Genomic DNA, 22,056 nt, shown 5'->3' with positions numbered 1-22,056 from the left:
ACACTACAAAAACAAATCGCTTTATTATGCATACCAGTGTGTATACAACTGGTGAAAAATACGTTTTTAATTATTGATCCGTGAAAAATGGCATGTGACGAATCTGTAGCCGTTTAACATCTGCTGGAAATCCAGGTAAAACCATCTGAGTGCACGCGCGTTCCCCCAGTTAACCCCGTAACACCTGTTCCTGTTAAGCTGTTTTTTAGTGCAGTAAGTGAATTCTTTCGTACTTTTTTTTTGACTGACAATTTGTATTTATTGTTTCATGTGCCATTGTAATGATAATACGACAGGTATATTAGTACTGAAAAACACCCTTAAGTGTGCAATATCAGAGTTTTTTAGTTTAAGGGCAAAACAGGTTTAACAGGTTTGACGGGACAACTAGATCAAGATGTTAGGTCTGGCAACAGTGTTGCCAACTATTTTCAAAGGAAAGTAGCTAACGCCTCCCCTAAAAGTCGCTAAATGTCGCTAGATGACGTCATACGTCAATTAGCATATTCATGACGTCATCGCGGCATTTTGCGTTCTGCCTGCCTAATGTTTTTTCTCGTTAAAATCATGCTCACATACTGTGTTTTTATATAACATACTATAATATAATATAGCCGAATTGCCAATAAAGCTGTTCTCATTTACTATATTTTTTTGTCAGACAATAGAACGAGTAGCTGTTGAATGACTATTTTTTTATATGTGTAAAATTATCTGAATTGAGAGAGTTCGGGAACTGGTTGAACTAAAGCATTGTGATAGTGAGTATTACAAGTGATAAGCACAAGTAATAAAATAAAATGGTCAAACTAAATTCTTTAAATATAAAACAAAAGATAAGTGATAAGTCCGTCCGTGGAAACAACACTGCTCATTCACGTCTGTTCCGTGCTGCTGCTCCTCTCTCAGCCATTCACTGAACAGGGTAGACGCAGAGAGAGGTGTGTGACGGCAAAGAGAACGCAAACCTCGCGCTCGCAGGACTGTGCTGGCAACATTTGGAGGTTACTGAGGTTTGTCCAAAAAGTAGCTAGATTTGTCGCTAGTCGCTTTTTTGAAAAAATGTCGCTAAAGGGGTCTGAAAAGTCGCTAAAAATAGCGACAAAGGCGCTAAGTTGGCAACACTGCTCACCGTAGGCGTAGACACGGCTCAATCCGAGGGGCGGGATAAACGGCTGTCTTTCAAATTCCCTCTGCACGCAATAGGACAGCGCTTCAACCAACCAGAGCGTTTTCCCAACAGCAGAGCTAACGTTAGTTGATAGATTCAACTTTTGAATCTGGCCGGCAAAACGACGAACACATCTTCTTTTTTTAAGAATGACTTAAGTGCCGTTCTTTGCTCTTTTCTCAAAGAAAAACTTAACTCCAAGTCCTCCAGAGTCGCGGCCAAAGCCGATTCGAAAGACTGTTCTCCAGCAGGCAGCAGCAGCAGCAGCCTGTTTTCAAGTAGCAGGGAACCGTCGCAACTCTGTCGTCATTATGTTAAGCCCGCCCCGCCTTCTCTATACACGATGTGATTGGCCTGACCCAATTTAGGTTTTTACAGCTCCGAAAGTCAACGGAGAGTTGCTAGACCCCTGGCTTTATTAGTAGCCTGGTAATACCAGACTCTGCTACTTCACTTTGCTTCGTATACAGAGTCTGGAATAGCATAATAGAGAAGTGTTTTCTCTCTCGCGGGGGGGGCGCTTGTCTGAAGTTTAAAATCATTGGTTACCCGTAAGCCAATCACATAACGTTTGGTTATGGCGTGTGTTATGCGCATGCTCAGCCGCATCTAACTTCCACTGTAAACGCATGTATGATGCAAAAACTAAACCATCGAGCGAAATACCGGAGTGAACATGGCTGTGAATGACTTTTGCAGATTATGTGAAGTAAATCAACGCATCCACGGTACAATCAGGGGGGCAGGGTTTCATATTATTTTGAAGTAGCCCCGGGCGCCGCCATTGGCTAGCTGACCATCACCTGCTGTTAGCATCCCATTGACTCCCATTCATTTTGGCGTCACTTTGACAGCGAATAACTTTACATCTGAGGCGTTTAAAGACTCCATTTGTCCATTATTTATTTCTAAAGAAACACGAAAATGTATAAAAGGCTCCATTACCTTGTATCTTACGTTATGGCCCCGTAGAAGCAGTTTTTGTAAAAATAGGCTAACGATTGCGTCATAACATGCGACTCTCTGTCGCACAGTAGAGAGATTACCGTATGGACAGGAGGAGAAGCTCGCGGGCAATCGGGGGGACGTGGAGGCAAAATGACAAAGTAATTAATCAGAATACTTAGCAAAAGTTTCTCCTGCTTCTAGCTCATAGACACCTCCTACTCACGATCTCCGTCTCTGCAAGTTTCGGAAGGGAATGATTCAGATTTCTCTTGGTACAGCTACTAGTAGATAGACGGGTTGCTCACGTCACATCTACATCGTCAAGCTCAGTTTGAGTCTGCGCAGTACGCTCGACCATCAGGAAGTTAGTGCTTCTAATTGACTTCACTTGTCTCCGTTGAATCCAATGGGGTCGCTGTGTCCAGTTTATATACTGTCTATGGGTACAATCAGCGTCTACGTCACGGCTCTCAGCCCGCCCTCTGTTCGTTGATTGGCCCGGCTGTTTTCAGGCCGGTGGAAAACTGAAAGATAGGCTGCTATCTCAGACTGACTACAGGAGCGAAATGAAATTAGCGGAAGTAGGAAGTCTGACGTAGTCAGGCTACTTTATTAGACCCCTGGCTGATAAATTTTGCTGCCGCTAGGGTGCGTCTAGATTTCTAGGCTACGGGACAACGCCTCCTGGAGCTAGAATTGTGTCTTTATTACATGCGAGAAAATAAATGATCTGAGAGAAAGAAAAAAAGTTTGAGAGAAAAAGTTATCACACAGATAGCAAAAAAGCATTTCATGAGAGAAAAAAGAATATTTGAGAGAAAAAGTTTTCATACCAATAGCAAAAAATTATAATATTTGAGACTAAAAAAGTTTTGAGAGAAAGTATTTTCTCATAGAACATAAAATATAAATTAGAAAGTTTTTAAAATTATTTCTGAGAAAAAAAATCTCTCAAAATACTTTGAAAAAAACTCAAATATATATTTTTTGCTATCAGTGTGAAAATATTATCTATATAAAAAAAAGTGTTTCTCTCAAAACGCTTTTCTTTGCTCTCGATGCAATTTCTTGCTCTCGTGTCAGGATTTTGCTTTTGCTGTGAAAATTGTGTCATGGGCGGGGCCACGTTCCCATTTATTTTCTCGCGTAATAAAGACAAAATTCTAGCTCCAATTTTCTTCATATTAAATACGTCTATTCAACTAGCAAACATTCAATATGACTCAAGGAAGAAATGTAATAAAAGGAAATGTAAACGGATTTGTCTGTCTTCGTCAAAATAGCCTATTAGAAAGATTACGCAAAATGCGCATAGGCTTATCGCCTATTGTTTATTGGGCGACAGATCAAAAATGGTTAATATGAACCTTTAAATTAAAATAAATTACAAAATATGTTTGTAACAATATGTACATAAGTTACTTGTCTCTGTCAGGGATCACAGACGATACAGACAGGATGGTAAGTGAAATATAACTTTATTTGCAGAAGTACGGATCCAGAGAGAGCGAATGGGTGAGTATATGAATAGCAGATAATCAGATAGCAACTTAACGCTTAACACTTAACGGGCGGCCATGGCGGAGAAGACCCTTCGGGTGGCCAGGACGGCATTGGGAACTGTGTCGGTGAGGCCTCCACGGTCCTCCCAGAGGACTTATAGCCCCCCCCCCTGCCAAAAAAAAAAATTTCTTGGGGAAATTATCAGGCTCTGGTTCAAGGCTGGATGAGACAGGGGGCGAAGGCGGCTCTGGGCTGGACAGGACCAGGGACGAAGAAGTGTCTGGACTGGACAGAACCAGCGGCAAAGGAGGCTTCGAAGAAGGCAGGATCAGCGATGAAGGCTTTGTGCTGGGGAGGACCAGTGGTGAAGGCTTTGTGCTGGGCAGAACCAGCGGTGAAGGCTTTGTGCTGGGCAGGAACGGCGGTGAGGGCTTTGTGCTGGGCTGGACCAGCGGTGAGGGCTTTGTGCTGGGCTGGACCAGCGGTGAGGGCTTTGTGCTGGGCTGGACCAGCGACGAGGTGGGCTTTGAGCTGGACAGGACCAGCGGCGAAGAGGGCTCTGAGCTGGATAGGACCAGCGGCGAAGATACCTTTTGCTTTTACTGCCCTTTTAATACAAATCATTTCTTTGACAGAAACGCCTAGTTGAGGGCGCTCTTGCTTCAGTGATGGTTTTTAGCACACCCTATCCGGGAGACACCCGGGTACCCGTTGAGGGGCCATACATCAAGGGCCCACAAGTTGGGACGGGGATGCCAGATTTTCCAGTTCGTCTGCGTGAGGAGATCTCTCCTCAACAGAATTGGCCATGGGGCTGTTTCCAGCAGTTGTGTCAACTCGGAGAACCATAACTGGGTCTTCCAGAGAGGGGCTATTAGTAGCACTGCACACTTGCTTTCCCTGATCCGTTCGATGACCTGTGGTAGCATCGTGACCGGAGGAAATGCATATAGCGGACGGCTCGGCCAGTCGTAGTACTGCTAATAATAAGGTAGTACTGTGTACTGGTAAGCCTGCCCCTCAAAGGTGAATATCAGGAATGGCCTGTGATGAGGCGATATTTGGATGTGAAAATAAGCATCTTTCAGATCCACTGTGAAAAACCAATCCCCCGGGCGAATTTGCGCGCCATCCATCCTTGGAACGAGGAAGTAGCGACTGTAAAAGCCCGACTTGCTTTGTGAAAGGGGAACTGGTTCGACAGCTCCCTTTTCTGACCACGGCTGAAAAGCGCGGGGGTCTGCGAGCAAACTGTAGCGAGTAGCCTCATTTTATTATGTTCAACACCCATTCTGATATACCGGGGACAGCCTCCCAGGCCTTGGCCCGCATAGCCTAGGGGTTGAATGAAGACTGGAGACGGGCCGCTGTGAGATAGGGACCCAGGTGCTTTTAATGCTGTGTGAACAGCGCTCATGTGCAGGGGTGCGCGCGCTTTACAGCAGGCGCACCCTTTATCACATCTCCAGCGCGAGCAGGGGGGGAAACTGATGTGGGAACAGTTTTTATGTGTAGGGGTGCGTACTTTACAGTGGGCACACAATCCACATTTATTATCTCTCCCGCACTGGCTGGGGGGAGAGTTAATACCGTGCTGGCAATGTTTATGTGTAGGGGTGCGTACTTTATAGTGGGCACGTGACCTACATATGACAAAGACAGAAAAGAGCTCTTTTCATGCTTTATTTGTGTCGCTGTAAAAACAGCGTTTGTTTGCAGGTGTGTGTGTTTTGTAACAGACCCATTGACTGCAATATCGACATTTCCAGCCACCTGAAAAGAGGGGACTGGGGAATGTTTGAGAAGCTTTTAGGAGATTGGTCCGGCCTCGGCGGGACTCAAACTCTCCCTTTTCCTTCCTGTGGCTAGGAAGGCTTGCGAGGCTCGGGGTCCAACACAATCCTGGGTCGGGGTCCCCGCCTCTCAGGGAACTGCTGGCGCTTTGCAGAGCGAGAGCGGACTTCAGCCACTGGGCGGGGCTGAGAGATCGGAGGCGCTGCTTTAACCTGCTGAGGTGGTGGCTCCTTCTTTTGGCGGCTCAAAGCAGAGCTGGAACGCTTTGGGAGGAAGTGACGCATAGCCTGCAACGCTTTCCGAGCCTCCGCGAAACCCTTGACCACTAGGCCGAACAGACTGGATCTCCCCTATCTCCGTGGTGGAGATAGGGGAGTCAAGGAAAGCTGCCCTGTCTCCTCCTTCATGTCCGTCAAATTCAGCCAGAGGTGCCGCTCAAGCACCGTCAGGTTTGCCATGCTTCGACCGATCGACTGGGCTGTCGATTTTGTGGCTCGTAGGGCCAGGTATGTGGCGCTGCGCAGGTCCCCGAAGCCTGTGGTTCAGGTCCAGACTCGTCCATTGAGCAGAGAAGTTTAGCCTGAAACACCTGGACAGTCATGGTGTGAAGTGCCGAAGCAGCTTTGCCAGCGGTGGCATATGCGCGGCCATGCGAGAGCTGAAGGGGTGCGGCAAGGCTTTGATGGATGTGAAACTTCGGCCTTCCATCCTGTAGCGGTAGCCGGGCAGAGGTGAGCGGCCACCGCCTCCTCGAGGGGAGGAATCGCCTCATAGCCTTTCTCCGTCGCGCCGGCCACAGAGGAGAGCGTCGAGGAGAAGGAAATCTTAAAGCGAGCTGAGTGCGGCGCTGTCCACGACTTAGTCAGCTTGTCATGCACTTCTGGGATGAAGGGGGCGGATCTCTACTGAGGGGCCTGCCGGCGCCCCTGCAGGAACCACTCATCCAGCCTGCTGCGCGTGGGCTCCTTGGGCGAAGACCACTCGAGCCCGAGGTCTTCAACGGCCCTGGTCAGCACACGGAGAAACTCTGCATCAAAGCCCGTTCTCGCACTGGCTTGTGTTGACGGTGCGGGGCTGGAAACGGAGCTCGCCCACTCATCACAGTCGGATACAGCGATGGAAAGGCTGTCATCCTTCTCTTCATCCTCGTCCGATGCCCCAAAAGAGACGAGACCTGCCGCTCGCAGAGAGGGGTGCTGGTCCTGCGTGAACAGGACCGGTGAGGGGGTTTCCTCTGGAGAGAGCGAGGCGGGGGACTGGGCTGGCGTGTGCTCATTCGTCTCCGTCCGCTCTGGCATCCTTTGTGAACAGCGCTTCTTTTTACGTGGCTCGAGCAGAGGGAGAGAGAGAGCGGGAAGCGCGGGGTCGTCGTTGTCGAAAACGGCCAGTCGATCCCGCAGGGTGGAGAGATCCATCATGTCGCACTCAGGGCAGCCGCCCTTGGCGAGTGCAGCTTCCGCGTGGTCACGGCCCAGACAGGAAGCGCAAAGGATGTGACGGTCTCCACCGACGAGAGGGCCTCTGCACGAGGCGCACTTAGTGCGAGGCATTTGAAACAACGCCTGGAAATTTCTAATTTAGAAAAGTGTGACGCAGCAGCAAACACACTTGCGTTAAAAGGATATGGCGCACCGGATGGCACAGCAGAACAGCGGGCTGAAGGCGGCGACAGGAAGCCGGCTTCCTCAGATCTGCGAAGCAGCTGCTTATTCCGCTGAAGGCTCTTTGACGGTGGCGAGAAGGCTTCTATCCGGAGATCAGCGAAGTGGTGATTTCGCTTGTCATGGTTAATAAACAGTGGATTCAAATGCAAGTAAAACTCAGTTCATTGAATACAGTTGATGTTAAGGTAGTGAGTGGTCAGAAGCCAGAGTCCAGGAACAATCGCCTTTGGTAGCGCAGGGACACTGATTGACAACCCAGTAGTCGCGATGGTGAAGGAATTCCGATGCACTGGCTGCCAGGACTCGGGGAACCGAAGAGCAGAACCTCCGTGGAAGAAGGCAGAGTGAAGATGACAGGAAAACTGGATACAGGTGCAAACACAGTAGAAATGAAGACAGGCTGGAGACAAACACACTGGGAACATCCAACAACGATCTGACAAAGACAAGACGAAACTGTGAGCATAAGTAGGCACTGCTGGTGCCGCTGATCAGCAGTACTGATCAGCGACCACGCCCACCTGCACACACAACAACACGTAGCGAGAAAGAGTCAGTGAATTCATGCATCGTGACATCGCTGAAGGAGATAAAATCTGAGGTCCATGGCGAAGAATGGGTGTTTTATAGCCTTAGGCCACGGCCATTCTGGCGGGCTCTGACATGCCAGGGCGCGAAGTTTCCTGATTGTTTTGCGCGTCTGAGCCGCCTCGACATAGGTTCGTGCAGTTGCCGCAGCACAGCCAATGACCGTACTCGCCGTTCATCTGTGTATGCTGTGCAGCTGCACTGCGTTTTAAAGATTTTGCTTCAATATTCTCGAGAAAAGGAGTTTTCCCATAGCGTAAGCTAGCCTTACGCAATACGAAAGACCTCTCAAAAGGGAACTGGGTCGCTGTGAAACAGCTTTTTTTGAGGAGGTAAAAAGCATGTTGTTTTACATAATTTTAACCAAAGTGTGTTACAAACTTAAATGAAGACCCTAAAGAATCATAAATTGTGGAATATGGGCATCCGATGACCCCTTTAAAGCACTATTAGACAAATATTTTGAGGTTAATTTAAAAACTGAGGGCTGAGGGTAGACTAGTTTACTGTCACAGTTAGAGTTGCTGGTTTCCATATTCACCACATCCTGTAACAGAGTCAGTGTATGGTTGTCTCAGATGTACATGTCCTCTTGCAAAACTAGTGAATAGCTACAGTATGCCAGTGATAATTAATGGGCATCTCACTCACTTTAAAAAGATTTCTAAAATAAAAGGACCATTTTTCTTCCGGTGGCCCATTTTCTAAATAGAAAATACAATTTCAAATGGATTTGTGGTTGAGACTACCAGTCAGAACATTGAACCAATAGCTTTGTTAACTAGTTTATCTGTATGAGAATCACACAAAGCTCTATAACACACATTTATATACAAAGCTATATATATATATATATATATATATATATAACTACACATATACACACATCACAATTTAAATATAAACATATACACCGGCACGATATAAATCGATATAAATCATAAATCATTACAAAAAAAGGTAAGAAATCAGTTTCTTCAGTTTCTTTTAGTTGCTTTAAGTGTATGTACCCAAAAAGTCTCTTGATGCAAAAGCCTTTTCTGTCTATTTTCACTTCTTATCGAACATGGGATGGATTCAATTCCAATCTCTTAAAGGGAACTCTCACTGACATGACCCACCTCATAATTCCTCGCCATAGGATACAACATGTTTTTCGTACGAATAGCATATTTGTGTTCAGCTGCTCTTAAATGCAATTTCCTTTTCCTTTGACCTGTATAGAAATATCCGCACTCACATTCTAACTTATAAACTACATACGAGGAATTGCAATTAATAAAGGACTCAATGGATACACTTCCCCAGAAGACACATCAATAAAAGTAATTGTTCTGACCAAGTTATCACAATGTCTACACCCTCCACATCTAAAATTACCTACTAAAGAACCAAGCCATGTTTTCTTTTCAGGAGCAGGAAGATATCTATACCACCTTGTCTCGTATAGTTGGTGGATGCCTATAACTAACCATTGATTTTTCTAAAAAAAAAATTGCCCGAAGAGTGCTATCACTTTCGATGATGTTCCAATTAGAGTTTATAATATGTCTAATTTGTGTTCTTATTTTAGAGTTTATAAAAACAGCTAATCATTTAAAATTTCCTTCTCTAGAGTAAATGTGCTGTGTCTGAAGTGTGTCAAGAGGGAGGGTTTAACAGTCAACAGAGGCATGTGTGCTGTTCTACTTTCAACACCTCAACGAGCTGCTTTCCGTCTCAGTGTGCTGATATGTTTTTTTTAAAGCGTGGAATTGGTCGAATTCACAAAATGTACAAAGGACTGCTATTTTTGATTGGTATGTATTTATGTACAGTGTTGATAATCAGTGTTTACAATTCATTATTTTAAAACATTTATTTGTATTTGGGCATGTTTTAAACACTTATTTATTTGAATCTGAAAATGTCTGGGCTAAAGTAGAAACTATATTATAAAAACATAATCTTACTACTGTGTAAAATTCTGCTGTCTGAAACATTTTATTTTTTACTCATTATTTTATATGTTACAGTCATATGCAGTGTCACCGGGTTCAATATTCAGATATCTCCAGTGAAGCATTTCATAAAAGATGATCCACTCTTTGGACAAACTGTTATCCAATCAAAAGATGGGTTAGTCATTTATGACATTTTTCTAAATAATTATGTCGTTTTACTGAAATAGATAAATAAATGTTCTTTATAATTACCTTATAGGTCATCTCTTTTAGTAAAAGTGTCCTAATTTGTCGTGTTCTAGAGTTTTTGTTCCTTCCCCATCAAATGGAAAACTTTTCAGCTGCACTCTAAATGAAGAATGCGTCGATTTAAATTTGATCGGTAAGTTTGTCTTTTTCTTTTGTATCTTTTTATAGAGAAGCTCAAAATGGAAACTTAACTTTGTTAATTTCATAATAATGTCCTTACTGATTTACAGAATTACTTTTATAGTAAAAATCTTATTATATCAATGTATCTTTTAAAGATGAAAAACCAAAAGGCCTGAGATCAGTAGCATCTGTAGCTTCTAGGCTGATATCAAAAGAGGAGCACCTTGTGGTATGTATAAAAACATGTACAAAAAGACAGTTGTTTTATTCTTAACATGATTTCACCAAAGATTGAGCTATTGAAAGCTATACCAAACGAGAAGTAAACTGTGCACGTAATCAGACACAGTTCGTGTCTGTCACACAACATTTTTACATTTAAACCGCAGAGATTGTGGCTTCCCCTTCACATACGTGACAGACAGAAATGTGTCGGTTCTCCTCTAAAGAGGAAATAGTATTTTAGAGAGTAGGAAAATGGTGAAAAAAATTTTTTGTGAAAAGTTAAATAGGACTAGAAATATTGGGATACCAAAGTTATTTCTGGGGAATTGTATTTGTTTATATGTATTGGGACATTAGGGGAAATTGTTCAGGATGATGCTTGTATTGTGACTATCAGGAGGAAGTCATAAGCATTGTGAGTCAAAGCTGTTACTTCACCTAAAACCATAAAGTGACGGCACTTCCCTAGTGAAAACATTTATAAAATAAAACAATGTACTCTTTGTCAAGTTTCAGAGTGATTCTGTCACTGTGAGTAGTTAAACATTTTCCACTAATTCTTATTAACATAGGACATTAACATCCGTTTATTCAGTTAGAATGAAATGATAGCCGAACACGAAGAGGAATGACTTCGGTGAAAAATACAATCGAGATAATTAGAGTTGTGTATTTTTTTTCTCCCAAGATGTGTAACCAAGTTCGCATAAAGAAGTCATCAACTGAGGATTTGAATGGAAAATGCACACTGATGAATCCCATTGAGAAAGTCAAACTGAATCCTGTTAAATTTGGTATGTATGGATGATTTGATAATGGTATTTCAGATTCGAACAGATAAAATCCTACCTCTGATTTTTCTAAATCTTTCATCTCAGTCAACAACAACAACAACAACAACAACAACAATCGAGGTAGAAGTATCGATCAAGGTGAGCCCACCTGAGATAAAATGAAATAATTTGATGTGGCTCATTTAAAGAATAGGATTGCTAATTTACATTTCTGTCAATATCCACAAGTTAAACAGAGGATGAGAAGACAAGCCGAGCCGGACAGTGACACGAAAACAGATGAAGATGAGGAAGAGGATGGTACTAGTCTATGTTTGGCCTTTGAAATAAATCAGTATTATTATTTATTAATTATGTCATGCTGATTGTGTCATACATCTTTTTTAGATCCTGGGACAGAGATTGCTTTTGTGCTGGACGGCTCTGGTAGCATTAGTGAAGAAGACTTTGAGAGAGCCAAAGACTTCATCTACAATGTCATTTTCAATGTTTGGAAAGCATGTTTCAATGCAAGTATAAACTAAAGGATTTTATGACAAACATTTATAGCTATTTTTTTAAGTGCAATTTAAAAGGTATTATACTTAACAAAACAACTCTCTCCTCAGTGTGACTTTGCAATAGTGCAATATGGCGATAAAATCAAGACAGAGCTCTCACTTAAAGAAAATGAGAACGGTGCCAGTACCTTGCAAAAGGTCAGGGAAATAAAGCAAATTTACAGCATCACAAAGACTGCCTCGGCCATCCATCATGTCCTGTGAGTTTACAATTTATGATGTGAAATACTAGACATTTTATACTGTATCTTAAGTGTTTGATTAGCATGTAACACTTTTGTTGGTTATACGTTAATGTCATGGTCTGACTGGTTTCATTGGTTGTTTACAGTACAAATGTTTCAATCCCTGAGAATGGATCAAAAAATAACTCCAAAAAAATAATGATTGTTTTGTCTGACGGGGACATTTTGGGAGATCCGATGAACCTTACTGATGTTTTGAACATGACACAAATGAAAGATTTCAATCGCTATTCCATAGGAGTAAGTGTCCTGTTTACTGCTTATTTCTCTAGCATTTTAGATGTTTAAAATGCAATTAGAATTACAATTACAGATTGAATCTGTCCCTGTAGATACTTCTAGGTTCACCAGCCTGAGCCCTATACTAAAACAGTCATATCCAGCTATATTACACAGAGTTTGTTATTATATAGTTAATGATTTGTATGTTTTATTTAAAAAATAAATCTTAAAACCCATACACTTAATAACATCTTATCTTTAGGTTGGTGACGGCATTCTGACTAAACCTAAAGCAATAAAAGAGATGATGGAAATAGCAGATCCTGGTCAATTTTTCAATGTTTCCAATTATGCTGCATTAGATGACATTCTGTCCAAACTGGAGAACAGTATAGTTGGGGTTGAAGGTAAGAAAGTTTCAAACGTTTTGTAATATAATAGAGAAAGGCAGTTTGGTGAATAGTTCCAATGCTAAAATCTAACTGGATGAGCAGCTGTAGCCTAAATAAAAAGCTGTTGTAAAATTTAACCATGCAGATATTCAGTGCAACAGCACACAATTGTGAGTGCTACTTTTAGATAACATTTCTGTAAACAAGCAGTAAATTGAGTAAAACATTTAAAACAAAACATTTCCAGTTACTTTATCTATTTGTTGCACCGCCAACTAAAAATGTTCCAAACTAAGCCAAGCGTTGCGCCTCCAATCAACACATGTATGACAGTGTTTTGTGAATCAGTGTGCTTGAATGAATCTGTTGAGTGAATGATTAAAAACAGAAAACTATTCTTAAACTGACTTTGACAGTTTTGTAACTGAATATGCAATATAACATTAATGTGAGACTTACCAAGTAAAATGAGTTTCATGCAATATCTGACCACTTTGTGTCTCAGGCACTCAGCAAGGTGCAGGATTTCATTTGCAGCTCGCAGAGGCTGGATTCAGTTCCCATATCGTACAGGACGTAAGTAGGATTTTTGGCTTCGGATATTTTTTATTCAAGAACTTCATCTTAATCTACAAAGAACTTGTGTGGATGTTTGATATACTATTAACATTCATTTGTTTTGCTTTTTGCATAGAATTCTGTTCTTTTTGGAGCAGTTGGTGCCTATGACTGGAGTGGTGGGGTCATTTTGAAATCCGAAGGCACTGAGAAATTTATGAATGACACTAATAATGGACCCAAATTTTCATATTTAGGTGAGTGAGTTGATTTAAAAAATATATATATTTCCAGTGAAAAACATTTTCCATTTTCCAAACCAGTCATTTTCTCAAATATATATATATATATATATATATATATATGTATATGTGTGTTTCAGTCTGCATGTCCATTCTGGTAATTTAGGTTCATGCAGTGTCATCCAGTTCACAGTAATCATCTTCCTAGCAGCTTTTAATGATATATGTATTAGTATAATAAGAATTTTCTAAACTGTCCTGCGGGGGAATCCATCGATCCATATTCAGTTGATTTAAAAAAAAAAATTGTTTATATTGAACACCTGGATAAATGAAAGTCATCTCTGTTTCATGTGTGTTGAATCTCCTTCCTGATCACAGGTTATAGCGTCACTTCTGCTCATTTACCCGATAAAACTCTCTACATATCTGGTGCACCACGGTATAATCTGACTGGTGGGGTATTTATTTTTAACGGCTCCGAAAACTATGTGCTCCAGGGAGATCAGGTATTTGTAGTTAATACTATTGATATAAACACACCAGACTGTTTGTTTTAAGTTTTGAAAGTTTAAAAGTCAAAAATAATTCTAGGCGCTATATATATATATATATATATATATATATATATATACACATACACACAGTGGTGGCCAAAATTATTAGAATGGTAAGATTTTTTAATGTTTTAAAAGAAATCTCTTCTGCTCACCATGGCTTCATTTATTTGATCTAAAATACAGCAAAAACTGTAATATTGTTTAAAATATTATTTACAATTTAAAATAACTGTTTTCTAACTGAAAGTATTTTAAAATGTAATGGGGTGAGGGTTAGGGATCAAAGCTGAATTTTCAGCATCATTACTCCAGTCCTCCAGAAATCACTCTAATATGCCGATTTGCTGCTCAAAAAACATTTATTATTATTATCAATGTTGAAAGCAGTTGTGTACAATTTCCTTTCAGGATTGTATGATGAATAGAAAGTTCAAAAGAACCGCATTTATCTGAAATAGAAAGCTTTTTACAACATAATAAATGTCTGTACTGTCACTCTTGATCAATTTAATGCATCCTTGCTGAATAAAATTATTAATTTCTTTCCAAAAAAAAACAAAAAAAAACATACCCCAAACTTTTGAACGGTTGTGGTAATGTTACAAAAGCTTTCTATTTAAGATAAATGCTGTTCTTTTGAACTTTCTATTCATCAAAAAATCCTGAAAAAATGTGTACACAACTGTTTTCAACATTGATAATAATAAATGTTTTTTGAGCAGCAAATGATCATATTAGAATGATTTCTGAAGGATCATGTGACACGGACAAGACTGGAGTAATGATACTGAAAATTCAGCTTTGCCATCAGGAAGAAATTACATTTTAAAAAACAGCTATTTTAAATTGTTACACTATTTCACAATATTACTTTTTACTGTATTTATGATTAAATAAATGCGAGAAACTTCTTTGAAAAATACAAAAACTTTTGAACGTTAGTGTATCAAATAGTGAAAGATGACTTTGTTCACAATTGCTTGTGAAATTTTTATATTCTGAAAAATATTTACCTCATCTACAACCTCAGTTGTAAATATGTCAAGAATTCTGATAGGGGCTCCATTTGGGTTGGTGCCCAACACTCTAAAAAATGATGTGTTGGATTTACTTAAAATATATATGCACCATTTTTGCATCACACTTTTTAAGTAATCCCAACTTGGAATAATTTTACTTAAAATTAACAAGAAAACCTTTGTTATATGTACTTAAATATTTGAGTTCACGCAACATTCTTTACTTAAAAATATATGTAACGTGATAGAATCTACTAAGTAATTGCAAGTTGTTTTAACTTAACATTACTTAGTACATTATATCACGTTACATATATTTTTATAAACAAAATAAAAATATTTCACAATATTACTGTTTTTGCTGTATTCTGGATCAAATAAATGAAGCCTTGGTGAGCAAACAAAATATTCTCTTTTAAAACTTAAAAAAATCTTACCGTTCTAATAATTTTGCCCACCCCTATATATCTACAGTATATATCTATATATCAGTCCGTTTTTAAGATTTACACATTTCAGTTGTTGAATTGAGTAATCTTTAAATGGTGTCCATATTAGGAATTCATAATACATGCATAAGTATTTTGTTTTTCTTCTGATTACACTTACAAGCCCAAATGTATGCATTTGCTAATATGATAATAATGAAGTGAAGTATAATTGCCATAGGTTGGATCTTACTTTGGATCAGTTCTTTGTGCCTTGGACATTAATAGGGATGAATTCACAGATCATCTATTAGTTGGAGCACCACATTTCCATCAAAATGGGGAAGAAGGCAAAGTGCTAGTGTACAGATGGAATGAGGTATATCATACTCTCCTTTTAGCTCATGAACACGTGTGGGCCATAGCATAACATGATTTGTATCTAATTTGGTTATTTTTAAATCATCCTAAAGCACAAGGACAGATTTGAGAGCGTGACAATGAAGCTGCAGGGTGATGCGGGACAGACCTTTGCAAGGTTTGGTGCAGCCATCAGCTCTATAGGAGATATTGATGGGAACACATTCAATGATGTAGCAGTGGGCGCTCCTCTGGAAACAGATTCCTCGGGAAGCATTTACATTTACAATGGATTCCCAGATGGTCTTCAGTTTTCACAAGTGGGTATCATTTGGGCGCATTTTCTTTACACTTTAGCTTTTTAAGAAATCTTGGACAATATCCAGACAATTTTTTGTCCAGATATTGTTGCGTATTTTCCCCCAATGATCATATAGACATGGAGCAGATAATTATTAGAACGATATTTTATATTAATTATTTAAAGACATTTTATTCATGTCAAATTTATAAAATGAAATAATAAATAATACAAATAATAAAACGATTAATATTCCATGATAATATCCAGAAATTCTGAAGAAAAGACTGATTTCAGTTGGACTCTCCACATATAGACACTTCATGACCTCACATAATAATCCAGTGATTCAGTGATTGAATATGTAATACAACTGCATGATTTTGCATCTTTTGCTTCATTATCATTTACCCTAAAATTATGAAATGATATGAACAATTATGAGCCTGCTTCTTCACAAAATATAGCTCCTTGTTATATTCTATTTAATTCTAAAAATTAATTTGCCATTTTTTTAATAATAGACCTAAGATGGTTGCTTTAAAGTTTGACTTTCCATCTCAATGTGACTTGAAAAGTTTTCAAATCTAATTTTGCTGTTTCCTCCCTAGAAAATCTCACCCTCAAATTTTGGAATGAAACTTGTGCACTTTGGTCAGTCAGTAAGTGGCTTTTCTGCTTCAAATAAGTCTTGCATCGCTGTTGGAAGTCAAGGGAGAGTGACTGTTTTTGAGTGAGTAAAAAAGAAACATTTTGTTAGATTTTGTTATTTAAAAAAAAAATTATATTAATTTTAGTATACATTCTGTTTCATTGTAGGATAGGGGAACATTCTCTTTGGATTTAGTTTCATGTTTATACAATTTTTTTTGCAGGAGCATCCCTGTTGTGGTCATCAACCCAGTTATAACGATTTCTAAAAAAGAAATTCCTCTGACTCAACAAACGAATGAATTATCCAGCAAGTTTAGCATACATTTAGGAGTATGTTTTAATGTGATAAAGGGAAAACTTGAATGTAAGTGTTCCGTTTCATTTCAGTGAGTGTATTCTTGATCCCAAAGAATCCTCATGGTTATTTTAACCACAATTTCCTGTCATTTTAGCTGAAACACTCCCTCTTAAGTACCAAATTGACTTGGATTCTGATGTAAACAAAAAGCGTATCACTGTTGACAACAGCAATCAATTAGAAAACATTTTAGTTTTGACGAGAGAAGCAGAGTGCACCCATATCACCCTACAATATTTGGTACGTTGCTTCTTTGTTTGGTTCTTTTTTTTCCTACCCAACTTGTCAGAGAAGTTGTCAGTATTCATTAAACAGCAAATTTTTTATTGCAAAAATATTTTGAGAGCTATGATCCTTTCTTTGTGATATTGACTGATTGTCTTCTTTTCAGGGATGTTTTGATTGTTTTTCAGCTATTAAAATCAAGCTGAATTTTTCATTGGCCCCCAACCAAATCCGAATTCTTGACATATTTTCTCCAACTGAGGTTGTAGATAAGGTAAATATTTTTCAGAATATTCATAATATAAAAATTTCACAAACACTTGTGAACATAGTCATCTTTCACCATTTCTTACAATACCGTTCAAAAGTTTTTGTATTTTTGAAAGAAGTTTCTTGCATTTATTTAATCATACATACTTGTAAGAAGTAATATTGTGAAATATTGTAACAATTTAAAATAGCTGTTTTTTAAAATGTAATTTCTTCCTGATGGCAAAGCTGGATTTTCAGCATCATTACTCCAGTCTTCAGTGTCACATGATCCTTCAGAAATCATTCTAATATGCTGATTTGCTGCTCAGGAAATTATTATTATTAGCAATGTTGAAAATAGTTGCTGCTTAATATTTTTGTGGAAACTGTAATACATTTTTTAAGGAGTCTTTGATAAATAGAAAGTTCGAAAGAACAGCATGTATTTGAAATAGAAATATTTTGTACAATATAAATGTTTTACTGTCATTTTCACTGTCATTCCATCATCCATATTTGGCGATTTTTCATTAAAAAACTTTTAATTTCTGTAATAACACTTAAAATGATCATAGCATACTTTTTTTGTTATTTTTAGATTTCCTTTGAAAATGACTGCAACGCTTCAGATTGTAAACCAAATATTACATTATCTGATTCACAAATTAGGTATGTACTGATGACATTAATTAAATTAACTTTCAGCCACAGCTATTTACAAATGTAAAAATATAGTTTGATATGTTTTTTTCTGTAACTAAAATAATTTACATTGCAGTGTAACTAAGATCATAATTGGAGACACTCAAAGCTTGAATATCAACTTCAATCTTACGAATACTGAAGACCCTTCCTATTTGACCACCCTGACTTTGACCTACCCCAGTATACTCAGTCAGAAGGTAAAAAAAACAAGACCTTACCTTGTAAAAGCCAATTATCCCTGCTGTTGATGCATTTAGTAGATAGAGGATATCCTGTTTTGGTGTCTCACTTACAGAAAATAGAAGGTGCCACCTGCCCCGTGAAGAATGACAATCAGATACAGTGTAATATTCAACACCCTGTTTTCAAAAGAGACACACAGGTATGACTTTATCTTTGAAACATAAGCATTCTGATGTCATTTGCACCTGATTTTTTATTTTTTTTTATTTCCCAGACCAACCTCTTCGTCTCCTGGCAGCTCAATGACATCAAATCTGAGTTGAGGGATTATGAGATTATCGCTAATCTAACCAGGTTGGAGAGCTGGTTCTCTTGCTCTTTATATTCAAATCAGTAACTAATTTTTAAATGTGCATAAAAAAAAAATTTGTAATACATTTTTTCTCTGATTTTAGTGAGAATGGAGGCTCTCAGCTTCTGGACTCAAAAAAATATGCATTTAATGTGATGTATTCCCTACCAATCCAACTGACTGGGTAAGTGAACAAACAACCTGATAAGTATTTTGAATTAAAGGGGTCATGAATTGAGACATATTTTCTTGATCTTTTGACATGTAAAGGTCATTGTACTATAAAAACATCTTGTAAATTTCAGTAGTCCAAAAACAGCTTTTATTAAAACCAAGTTCCAAAAACAACTTTGTTTGGATTTTGTCACATTATGACGTAATGACGTAAAGAGAAGAGAGGTATTTATTTTAGACACAGGATCACTGGACTAAAAATAACATTACCTTACAAAGGATCCTAATGCTAGAAAAGTGGTTATTTATTTTCAGCTAAATGTGAATGTCTCAGTAGAGAATTATTTGTTTGTTCGGTACATTTCACTGTGGATAATGTGATAAATCAGTCACAATTTCGGCACAGGCTTTACAAACAGACTTTTACTGTAAGATATGGACCCAACAGTAATGCCACAACATGTAAGTAACTGTGTTAAATCTAATGCCTAATCTGTGACCAGTGATTTCGGATGTGATTTATGTACAGTCAGATGTTCTCTGTCTCAAAATCTTTTTTTTTGCTGTTAATGCGTCAGAATCAAGCCAGTGACTAAACGGTCAACTTTACATTCTTTTTCTTAGTAGCATGAAAATGCTACTGTTATTAAAATCTGTTATTTTAATTGTGATCAAATTATATAGAGAAAGCAGTTTAAAGAACCCTCCCTTTATAATCGCTGGAGCTGTCAAGAGTTTATCAGTGACTGAGTTTTGGACTCTCGCCAAAACTCCCATTATTATCAATGACGCTGTCTACACTGCACAGTGAATCTTACTTACATTGTGTTTGTACTATTAGTTATGATGAAAACATTTGTGAGAGTGCAGAAATCGAGTTGCAGTGATGAGATCACTGCATTCATGCGCTCAGCAGACACATCTGTCATAGGCTACAATGCTCATTGCTGCAACCTTTAATGCGATCGGAGTAGATCTAAATATAATGCTATAATCAACACTTTTCACGATTAATCTCAACAGCTGTAATAGTAAAAACATAGTAACGTTTTCCAGATAGTTCCACATATAATACTTATTTCATATGAGAAGATGTAAGCCAATCACAGCAGTGGGCGTTTACTTAACAGCAGACACGCCCCTTCCAACAGAGCGTTCAAATCAGACGGCTAAAATCAGGGTAGAAATTGCCTTTTATTTCTAAATGATGACCATTTTTGATGTAAAAATCAAACTGACATAAAAAAAAAAAATTCAGTTCACGACCCATTTAAACCTCTTGATTTTGTAATATTGAAGCATATGCATTATTATTTATTTATTTATTCCACAACAACAGCACAGCCTCCCCAAATAGACTCCGTATTGAAGAGGGTGCAAATAAAGAAACTCGACAGATGCAGTTTGAATTTCAGGTACAGTATATAAATCACATAAGAACCGGCTAATTTTTAGGTTCATATATTTATATTATACATTTAATACATTCTATTGTATTCTGATTCAGTTTGCAGGTGAAAATAAGTATGGTGCTAAAATCGATGTAGTTGTAAAAATAACAAAGGACACCTACAATACCGATCTGCACATCAAAAGTGTCAAACCAAAGGTACCACATGAAATATTTAGTGCATAGAGTGACCATAAACAGCATGAAGGCTTTCAAATTAACATTTATTGCTCCTTTTGCATTAGGAGTGTTCTTGGCAAGGAAATAAAGTAAAGGTAAGATATTTCCTTGAAACACTGATCATGCTTTTAAAAAAACTGTTTCAACTGTTATTATTAAATCATTTAAATATTTTCAATTTAAAATACATTTTATATTCATATTTTTGTGTCTGTAGGAACAGGAACCCTATGTCATCATATGTACCATGAAAGAGCTGCAGAAAATCATCATTGATGCCGATGTTTTGATACGTGATGTTCAGGTATAGTTGCATAGGTGCGTTCACGCCATGTCGTAATTACTGTAATTAGGAGATTTAAATGTGTAAAAAGCGTTCACATCCTCGTAGAGCTTGTAATTACAACTTGAAAGCTGGGAATTTTTGTAATCTTGTACCACGTGACCGGTGTACCACCTGACCACTGCAGATTAATTTTGGTGTTGATAGTGTTGTCATAAAAACGCATAATTCCAGGTGCGAGGACGAGAACAGCTGCAAGTAGAATGTCACGTGTTTTCATCTCGAAATTACGGTAATTACGACATGGCGTGAAAGCAGCAATTAGTCCTGGTACAGTGATAATCACGTGCATGAACAACCTGTTTATCCAATATAACTTTTCAAACCTATAGGAAAAATCAGCCAAGATCACTGCCGTAGGAACATACAGCTTTGATGAGACCGTCTATGCTGCGAAGGATACTTCAAGGACTGTTACGGTGAATGGCAGACCCTTTTCAAGCATGCAAACATGTTATCAAGCATTTGGTGGCTGAGAGATTTTTCATGCAATGCAGGTTGAGGTGATGATCACAAAGCTGACCGTGACGTCATCTAAAGGTGCCATCATTGGAGGATCCATAGGAGGATTTCTGCTCCTTATCATCATAATTATCATTCTCATAAAGGTAAAAATTAACCCTTCCTTTCTGTCCCCACACTTGATAATGATATCACACGGTTCTTTCTTTAGGAAGATCAAGTCGAGCGCAATGCAATGTGGGATATTATTTCTTGCAGTGAGCTGTAATAGTATTAGTGCATATTTTGGTGAATGTATTTGGTCATCTGTATTTTATATATAAAATTTGCATCCTGTGCACAGTCTGCATACAATATACTGCAGAAATAGTAAGAGTTGTAAGATGCTATTCCGAACAGAACCATTATCTCAGCATGCACTGACTCTTCATGTGATTTTATTTTCAGTGTGGCTTTTTCCGTCGCCGCCATAAAGTGGACCAAGCACTGAGTCCAAACTGAAGACTGCCAAAGCTCAGGAGGGAATATATATTCCCATATATCTTGCTTAAGTTTGTGTCAAGAAATGTTTGTTTTTGGGATAAAAGTTATAACCTTGTTTATTTTATTATCTATGTAGTATTAAGAAGCTTTTAATGACTGATTGTATTTAATATAGTATGTACAGAAAGAATGTTAGACAAAAATCTCTCTATCTAAATAAATGTAAATCCTAAATACCCCATAACCAATTAACTAATTTATAGCCTGGATGTAGTGTGCAGAAACTGAGCTCAGGATTTGATGATACACCAAAGTCCACGAAGAAAACGTAATGATAATTTTAAGA

General features: G+C 38.5%; 1 protein-coding gene across 3 annotated transcripts; it reads left to right on the top strand.

Moving 5' to 3' along the window:
* The first annotated feature begins 85 nt into the window (after nt 1–85).
* On the top strand, nt 86–21,954 carry LOC309506965 (integrin alpha-E-like). Of its 3 annotated transcripts, none has more exons than XM_082181015.1 (33): nt 86–213; nt 9,284–9,467; nt 9,684–9,786; nt 9,914–9,993; nt 10,139–10,212; nt 10,897–11,002; nt 11,087–11,122; nt 11,231–11,302; nt 11,390–11,511; nt 11,611–11,762; nt 11,894–12,047; nt 12,292–12,436; nt 12,927–12,997; nt 13,116–13,236; nt 13,603–13,730; nt 15,470–15,607; nt 15,708–15,908; nt 16,501–16,622; nt 16,765–16,907; nt 16,996–17,141; nt 17,293–17,400; nt 17,977–18,047; nt 18,157–18,280; nt 18,379–18,465; nt 18,541–18,620; nt 18,722–18,802; nt 20,132–20,207; nt 20,300–20,401; nt 20,488–20,517; nt 20,640–20,726; nt 21,098–21,184; nt 21,263–21,373; nt 21,675–21,954. In XM_082181015.1, the coding sequence occupies exons 2-33, from the start codon at nt 9,401–9,403 to the stop codon at nt 21,726–21,728; spliced, it is 3,279 nt and encodes a 1,092-aa protein (XP_082037141.1). In that variant the 5' UTR covers nt 86–213; nt 9,284–9,400; the 3' UTR covers nt 21,729–21,954. The 3 variants fall into 3 exon arrangements, with proteins under 3 accessions (XP_082037141.1, XP_082037139.1, XP_082037140.1); XM_082181013.1 differs by having other exon boundaries at nt 11,087–11,140; XM_082181014.1 differs by having other exon boundaries at nt 118–135; nt 11,087–11,140.
* The last annotated feature ends 102 nt before the right edge of the window (nt 21,955–22,056 follow it).

The sequence above is a fragment of the Leuciscus leuciscus genome, assembly GCF_965113295.1.
Source record: "Leuciscus leuciscus genome assembly, chromosome: 9".
NCBI classification, from domain to species: Eukaryota; Metazoa; Chordata; class Actinopteri; order Cypriniformes; family Leuciscidae; genus Leuciscus; species Leuciscus leuciscus.
Note: the sequence above shows the minus strand (reverse complement) of the source record. Positions and strands in the feature narration are given on the sequence as shown.